Source organism: Notothenia coriiceps, unplaced genomic scaffold (genome assembly GCF_000735185.1).
Source record: "Notothenia coriiceps isolate Sejong01 unplaced genomic scaffold, NC01 NC01_scaffold00031153, whole genome shotgun sequence".
In the NCBI taxonomy this organism is placed as follows: Eukaryota; Metazoa; Chordata; class Actinopteri; order Perciformes; family Nototheniidae; genus Notothenia; species Notothenia coriiceps.
The window spans coordinates 1-9,044 of NW_011363854.1; the positions used below are offsets into that span (position 1 = coordinate 1).

The following is a 9,044-nucleotide window of genomic DNA, read 5'->3' on the forward strand; positions in this document are numbered from 1 at the left end:
CTCAGAGGACACCATGTCCCCGTGAGGACGGACAATACGACCACAATATCGTATATAAACCGACAAGGGGGTTTGCGCTCTCTCCAGTTACACATGCTGGCACGCAAACTGATCTTGTGGAGCTGGACCGTCTCCTCTCTCTGAGAGCGAGACACGTACCGGGTGTGATGAACCTCGGGGCAGACCTGCTGTCCAGAGGCGTACCACTATATGCAGACTGGACTCTACATCCAATGGTTGTGAGCCAGCTGTGGGTGCGTTACGGCCGAGCCGCGGTAGATCTGTTCGCATCAAAAGAAAATGCTCACTGTCTAGCTTTTTCTTTTCAATGCGCGATCAAAACGCACCATTAGGCGTGGACGCGCTCGCGCACATTTGACCTCCGGTCCTCCTGTACGCGTTTCCACCCCTGGCGCTGATACCCCCAACTCTGGCCAGAGTGAGGGAACGGCGACACACAATGATCCTGATAGCTCCGCACTGGCCTGCAATGTACTGGCTGGGGGAGATATATCAGCTAATGTGCGGTCAGCCGTGGCAGCTCCCCCTACGCAGAGACATACTATCTCAGGCGGGGGGGGCGATCTTTCACCCACACCCGGAGCGCATGGCCCTATGGGCCTGGCCCGTGAGTGGTATAATCTGAATGCAGTGGGTCTCCCGCAGAAGGTGATAAACACTATTCAGAGTGCAAGAGCTTCCTCCACTAGGTCTCTCTATGATTGTAAGTGGAGGGTGTTTGAGGACTGGTGCCTTCAAAAAGGGCACACCTCTTTTCAATGCCCTGTGGGAGTGATTTTATCATTTCTATAGGATCTAATTGATAAACACAGAGCTTTCTCCACGATCAAAGTCTACCTGGCTGCTATTGCTGCATGCCATGTGGGTTTTGAGGGTAAGACGGCCGGCCAACAATCCTCTGGTCTGCCGTTTTATGAAGGGAGCTCGCAGGCTCCTTCCTGTTTCCAGGTCACTGGTGCCCTTATGGGACTTGACAGTGGTTTTAGATGGGCTCTCAGAGTAACATGAAGTGAGATGTCTCACCAGACGGCCCTCCTTGCTATGGTGAAGCGAGAAGAGGTGCTTATTTTGAATGATGCATGCGGCGTAGCGCAAGCTACTTATAGGGGTTAGATTCCCTGACACTGACGTCAAGATCACCAGTCAATCAGGATTGGCGTAATGAGATTGATGCTTCTATTTGCTCCGCGATGAGGCGCATCCCATAGTGAGACATCTCACTTCATGTTACTCTGAGAACTGGGGTTACGTAAGTAACCTATAGTTTTTTACCATGTTCAATCTGAATTTTCTTTAAAATAAAAAACATCTATATTGATTCTGACTTTTCTACATCCAACTCACAGGCTTATCACTACTTTGAGAAAAAAGATTATTAATTTAACCCTTTTAGAAAGGAAGATATGGTCATTATAAATAGTTTTTCCTTGAGAAAGGCAAGTTTTTCCCAAAGCTGTATTTACACCCTCCACCTTAAAGAAGGAAGCCTCATTCAGCTGTGGGTGTGACGAGTTCACTCACAGAGTGGGAGTGCGTTGGGGGCGGTTTGGAATTGGGCCTCTATGTTGCTCTTTCACTATGAATGATTCCTTTCACAATCATCTTCACTTAAAATCTTATCAATAATTGCAGGAGATTCTTCACTCTTTGACAACCTTGTCCCAGAATGCTCAGCGTGCCTGTGAGTTCCTGAATGATCTACCTGGGATCAAATGCCAACCAGCGAGGGGGGGAGTTTTTATTTTTCCCCGTCTGCATTTACCACCTCAGATGGTAGAGGAGGCCAAGGTGAGGGATCATCACCACTGGACCTCAAGCCCAAAACCGTTTTACAAAAGTTTATGGCTGTTTATTATTAATATAAGAATATACTATTCTCTGAATATTTAATTTTAAAAGTCAAGGAAAAAAAGAAAGAAAGAAAAATATTTATCATTTTTTCTTTACTCACAAGAATCACTGATTACTGTATGAGAAACATTATTAAATTGATTCATGTTGTGCATCATATCTCATATTATGCCTTGAAAAGCTTTAATTACAATTGGTCAAGGTGATTCATTCCAGATGTTAGGAGTGGAGGCAGATGAGCTTTACTGCCAGAGGTTACTGGAGGAGGAAGGTGTGCGTTTGGGAGCCGGCAGTGAGAACGGACAAGTAGATCCAAACTTCCACATCAGGTAAAAAGAAAATGCCTGATACCTTCATGAAGGCATGTGTTATTTAAAGGGGCCCTGTTATGCTAGTTTAAGTTTTGAAGGTGTAGGGTGTATGTTGTGCCTCTACTGTGACATGTCTCCATTCTTTAATGCTGCAGCACGTCTTTTCACCCTCTGTCTGAAACCAGAGCAAAGTCTGCTTTGATTGGTTAGCTGGCCGTCTATATTTGATTGGTCTACCGCTTAGATATGTCCCGCCCCTTAACCTCTCACGTGCAATGTCTTGGAGCGCTAGCCAATAGAAGAGTGAGTGTAAAACAGTGATGTCATTATTTTCCAGAATTAAACAAATTGGAGTCAAATTGATGCGTTTCAGGAATGGGGGAGTGTGCGAGAGAGAAATTTGGGATTTTAGCCTTTGTAGACCATTTACATGAGAAGAAACCTACATTACACACTAGAGGAAAGGAAAGCCCAAAAAGCATAAACAGGCCCCTAAGGGAATACAAAAAAACAGAGTACACTGTTGTTGTAGTTTTTTATAGAGAGAACATTGTACTAAGATAGATTATTAAAGACTTTTGGAAAGAGAGGGTATTATGAAACCCAGGGACTTTTTGTGACATTTATGAAAAGTTTTGTGAAAATATGGTCATTTTAGAAAGAGTGCTTTATTCATTTAGAGAGCTACTAACTAACTTAGCCACAGAACAAATGTACATGTAATTTGGTTGGCATGTAAATCTATCACTATTTATTTATTAAAAATCCTCTTCTCCTAACATTTTGTATTTGTATTGAATAGCTCTCTTAGGTGCTTTGTGGAGAACTTATATATTCATTTAATCTTAATTGTAAGGGGGAATCATTATAAAACATTTACTTTTCCAAGATTTTTTGCTTAGAATTTGACACTAGGAGAATTCTTTGAAGCCTGAAGCTTTGTGAATATGAACCTAAGACATTTTGTAAAGTGGGAACATCCTGGAAAGTGTTGGACAGTTCAGATCATTCCACTAACAGTGTGGCGTGGCAGGGTAATAGGGACTCTTTGTTGGGCATATTTATCTCGCTGCAAGTTTTTCTTCATTTTAAATGTATAATTCTGATCAAGTCACCAATGATTTGTCCTTTAGACTCATATATGTGTTCATACATGGTAATGCATTGTTTTCCTTCCCCTCAGGTTGTGTGTTTTGGCTCCTCCCGACACCCTGGAAGAGATCTTGGCACGACTTCACTCTTTCCACCTGCGCCTGCTGGAGAGGTTTCCCTGATTCAAGGACACAGACTCAGGGGGGAAATACAGAATCCTGGTCAACACTAAATACTTTTTTATTACTGCTAATTGTTTGATTGATTATAACTTTTTTTTGGATGCTTCAGCCTAAATTATACTTCATGACTTTTAAAACAGGATTTAAGCTGTCCACTGACACTTTTTGAATATTTCAGATTCATCTCACCTCTTTAAATAACAAACATGTAACAAATGTTTTATTTTTCTGAAATGCATTTAATGCATATAACACTCAGTGTTTCCATTAAAAACACAACATTAAATCAAACAACAAAATAAATACTACAAACATACGTATACTATAAACAATGTGTAAAATACTACTCTAGGGTCCTGCTTTCAAAACTTTACTTTAGGAAAACCAAGTGTCATTAGATGTAGTACTGTACTTGAAGTTTGAAGATTATTGGAATGAAATACAAAATAAATGTAGACTGTAAACCATTGTGGATTCTTCTTCTCTTTTAAAATACTCTTTTAAATTATTGTAACGTGTAACTGCCATATTCTTGTTTTCACTCTCACCCCCTTCTACACCCCCAAAAGTCTAACACTTTGTTATATTTCTGTACCTGTGTTGTTTTTTTCTGGCTCTGCAGGGGTTATGTAAGGAGAGGTGAGACAGATGCTGGAGGGAAAATAGATTCCCAGTTCAAAAGCTGGCTGTGTGTGTGTGTGTGTGTGTGTGTGTGTGTGTGTGTGTGTGTGTGTGTGTGTGTGTTCACTGTCAATCTTCTGAGTATAAAAGCCATACACCACACTCAGACAGACCATCATCCAATCATGATGAAAGTGGCCCTTGTCCTGCTGTTTGCTGCCTACGGTGAGTTCCATGCAACTGGTTTAAGGGGGTATATATTTTTTAGGAGCAAACTCAAGACCCACCTTTTTAATTTGGCTTTTAATTGGAATGTTTTCATTATGTTATTTTTTCATTCTTATTTTTATTTAATCTTGTTTTATACATTTTATTATGATTGATTGATTGATCTGTTCAATGCTAAGAAAAATAAATAATCAGAACTTTATTTTTCTTTTAACATCAACGCAAATATTCAAATCAACAACGTGTGAAGTCGACGATGTCTTTACTTTTAAAGTCTTGTTTGCTTCATTGGGAATTATATATATCCTCAAAAATGAAAGTGATTTAAAAGTGTAATTAAAAAGCAAGTACAGCTCTGGCCTTAGTTCGTGCCTCAAGTCCCAAATCTGTGGCACTTAGCCCATTTGTTCCTATTAAAGACAAAAATGCATCCAACAAATAATATATATATAGCTGGTAACTGTAATCTAAATGGTGGAAATAGTGCACTTGTTTGGCACTATTTTAGTTGCGGATTAATCCCAGTTTGTTGCTCTAGTGAGTTTTGGACAGGATGGTGTGTGTTGGATTTTGCCAGCCATGTAAGACCTCTGACTTCTATGACTTTTATCCAGCAGCATGTTTGCTCTCTTCCCAAAATACATATCCACAGACAGCCGGGAGACATCTGTCAGACAGACAACTACTATACCTTAGAATATGTGACTTTCTGCAGCAAACAAAGTTAGGAAAAGCAACCTAATCGCAGACAAATGTCGCAAGGTCAAACTTGTGTGACAGCAAGCATAACAGCTTTTAGTGTTAGAAATGAGCTGTATCACCTTTCTAACCTCTGGTTCTCTCCGTGGCCCAGCTCACGGGTGCGGCACCCCCAACTATCCTCCCTCTGTGAGCCGCGTTGTGAACGGAGAGGATGCTCGACCCTACAGCTGGCCCTGGCAGGTGAGACAATAATGATCAGTGTATTTGACGTATGGCATGTATAAGACATGAGGGGATAAAGATCTGCCAACTCACAGATTGTTTTCTGTCACATCTCTTAAATGTGTCTGTTTTATTGTTGACAGTGCAGCAGATAAATGAGCAGGTCTGCTAACATTTCTGTGTGGAAATACATTATGCTTTAGTCAAAATAAAATAACAGAAATAAAAAAACAGAGTTACTAATAAAAAAGAATAACCTTGAAAACCAAAATAGTTTATTAGCAAAAAAGGTCAAAAACCGCTAATTTTATCGTTTAAAACTTGAGTCTATTCTATAGTCTCAACATATACTGTATTTCATGTTAAATGTTCATTTGAAAACCTTGCTCTTAAATACATCTATTTAAATATTTCTGTCTTAGCTGTATACACTAGCATGCATTTGAAATACTTCAATGTATCTGACAATTGTACAACACATAGGTAAATCAATTTAGTTAAGGATTCAGATTATTAGCTAATACAAAATATAAATCAACTAATAAATAAACATATCTTTAAAGCTAATATAATCCAGCAGCAGTATATTGAGTCATTAGCTCCCCTTTTAATAGCTGTTACAGTATGATCACATTCATTAATCAATAATCATGATCCAGTTATTTAATATATATGATTCCTAAATGTGTCATCACCCTTAATGAGATCTCTTAAAATTGGTATTTACACTAATTGATATTTGATGCCAAACCTATACTTTACTTTTACCTTTGTAAGACTTGGAATGCAGGAGTTACCCTTGTAACAGAGTATTTTCAAAGTTTACTATTGCTACTTTTACTAATAAATCAGAGTACTTCTTCCACCCCTGCTTCTCAGATCTCTCTGCAGTATCTCAGTGGCTCCACGTACCGTCACACCTGTGGTGGCACCCTGCTCTCCCACAACTGGGTGATGACTGCTGGTCATTGCATCTGGTGAGTTCACTCTCTTTCTCTGTTGTGTGATGTGAAATGAAGGTTTAGGCTAAAATATGTGTGTCTCTTTACACTGTACTTATATGTGTTTCAGATCTCGTACCTACCGCGTGGTGATGGGCGAGTATGACCTCACCAAAGAGGAGAGCAACGAGCAGATCAGGAGTGTGGAGAAGATCGTTGTTCACCCTGACTGGAATGACAACTGCCTGTCCTGTGGGTAAGTGTGTATAACTCCTACACACTGCTTTTTCCATTTTGAGTTTCAAATTTTCAAATTGCATTGATTGTTTTTTTGGTTGGCCACTTGGAGACAGATAGACTACTGTAGAGTGACTTGTAAATGTTTAAGTTAATCGTTTATTTTATTTATTCATTTATTGAACAGTGCACATTAATCAACATTTCTGTAAAGTTGCCAGAGTTAGCCAAGAGGCTATTATTCATCTGTAGTCCCTGGACAGATTTTGTGAGTCACCCTAAAGACACATTTCATTTGAAACAAATATACAATCAACAAATAAACAAAAATGCAACATACAGTACTATAAGTAAAATAGTAAATTCAGCTTTGAGGTCCTTGGTTAAAAGAGTGAGCCAGGAACGAGTCCTAATGAATAAGCATTTGACCATTTCCTGTTTCTTCATCTAGATTGATTCATCATTTTTGTTATTTCTCTCCTTAAGATATGCCTCTATTTTCAACATGATTTTCTTGTTGTTTAGCAATGATATCGCCATGATCAAACTGGCCTCCTCTGTGGTTCTGAACGACAAGGTGCAGCCCTCCTGTGTGCCAGAGAGCGGAGAGGTCGCTCCTCACGACGACCCCTGCTACATCACCGGCTGGGGGAGGATCTACAGTCAGTTTTTATAACGCCACAACACATTTTAGAAAAGAGATGTAAAATGGCAGGTTTGAATCCAGATTAAAGAGGATTGAACAAAAATGAAATTCAAACCACTATCATTGATGAGTAAAAAAATGCTGCAGGAAGAAAATGCAACGTAAAGCAAAAGGAAGGAATTCTTCAAAAGGGCAGTTAGAAAATATTTGTCTATTCAAGCAGTTGTGACCTGGCGATGCTTTGTTTTTAACTTTGTATTCTCCTCCTGCAGGTGGGGGTCCCCTGGCCTCTAAGCTCCAGCAGGCTCTGCTCCCTGTGGTCAGCCACAGCGTGTGCAGCAGCAGCGGCTGGTGGGGGGGCACCGTGAAGACCACCATGATCTGCGGTGGCGGTGACATCCACTCTGGCTGCCATGTATGCACTGCCCCCTTCATCACAACATGTTAGAGACTGCAGGTTCACACTGTTGCCTTCACCTGTCTCTGTGTGTTTCTGCAGGGAGACTCAGGCGGCCCTCTGAACTGCAGGGGCAGGGACGGCCGGTGGTACGTGCAGGGAGTGACCAGCTTTGTCTCCTCTCGAGGATGCAACACCCTCATGAAGCCCACGGTGTTCACTCGCACCTCTTCCTTCACCAAGTGGATCAGTGACGTAAGTATTCTTCACACACATTTGACAAATGAATGAGAAAGCAACATAAAGAGTGTTCAAAAGTGTTGGGACACCATGAACCTCATGAAAAGCAATACTGTTTTTGGATCTCCACTGGAGAGATCAATTCAACATATTTTAGTCATAGTCCAAAATGTAACAAATGTTATATTATATTAGATTACATATAATATTTGTAACTTTGTAAATGTAGTTGCAGCAGGGGGCTTGCATGAGTAGAACAAATAATTAAAATGCATAATAAAAACGTGTAAATATATAAATATGGGGAGGCGTGTGGCGCAGTGGATAGAGCCTTGTTGTTCGGATCAGGGGGTCTCAGGTTCAAACCCCACTGCAGTCAGCATGTCGTTGTGTCCCTGGGCAAGACACTTCACCCCAAATTGCTCCTGTGGGGATTGTCCACAGTATTGAGCATGTAAGCGTCTAACAAGTAACATGTAATGAATAAATATTGACGGTAGAAAGATTTATATAGAGCATATGTGGAACAAACAATATAAAGATGGATTTATACGCTACAATACACCAACCTACGGATACAATATTAACAAAGGATTCTATATATTGTACATAATGCTGGTGTGCAATATAAGTATTTGCAATCTATTAATAAATAAAGGGAGCTCCAGAAATGTCTTAAGATCCTAAATGACTGAAGTTTAGAGAACAAGTGACACACCAGTTTATACACAATGTACAAAATATCAAGACCGTAATTATAATGTATTCGGGGAGACACGTCCAAAATAATCATTAGCAAACGTAATCTAGTTCCTGTGTAACGGTAACACTCCTGCAGTTCTTCGATTGCTTTATCCAGGTGCGATCTCACTTTCTTTTCAATCTTCCAGACAATGCTGCAGTACTGAAGACCTGGAGCCTTTTAACTGTCAATAAATCAACTTAATCAACCACTTAATGTCTCACTTGTCTTTTCGTTTCCTTTTTATAGTGCAGGCAATAAACCCCCAAGCTGTGCTGACAGTATGTAGACAAATGAATGATTGTTCTGTTGAGTAACGCTATTCCAAAATTGCAATGCACAAGGGGAAGAGCCGCTCACAGCCGGAAGAAAACTAAACTAACACTAATACAGTATTCAGATTTTCTGTAGTTATTTTTCTTTCCATGTCAGTTTGATTTGAGTTTCACGTGTGTTATGGTATTAGCGGCTAAGTATATTTAATGAAGTACTGTACTTAAGTACAATTTGTATGTACTTGTACTATACTTTTTCACTTTATTCCTATTTAATGCTACTATATGGGCCATTCTACTGAATTGGTTCAAAGTCAGGTTGGAAATGTTTTGAAA

The 9,044-nt window shown here is 40.0% G+C and overlaps 1 protein-coding gene across 1 annotated transcript; it reads left to right on the forward strand.

Moving 5' to 3' along the window:
- Nucleotides 1-1,590: 1,590 nt before the first annotated feature.
- Nucleotides 1,591-8,644, forward strand: LOC104959852 (proproteinase E-like). Its single transcript, XM_010787763.1, is given in 10 exon segments — nt 1,591-1,809; nt 2,089-2,201; nt 3,367-4,303; nt 5,160-5,248; nt 6,110-6,207; nt 6,302-6,427; nt 6,934-7,070; nt 7,327-7,469; nt 7,554-7,706; nt 8,582-8,644. Coding segments are annotated over 8 exon segments (804 nt in total). The 5' UTR covers nt 1,591-1,809; nt 2,089-2,201; nt 3,367-4,263; the 3' UTR covers nt 8,600-8,644.
- Nucleotides 8,645-9,044: the final 400 nt, after the last annotated feature.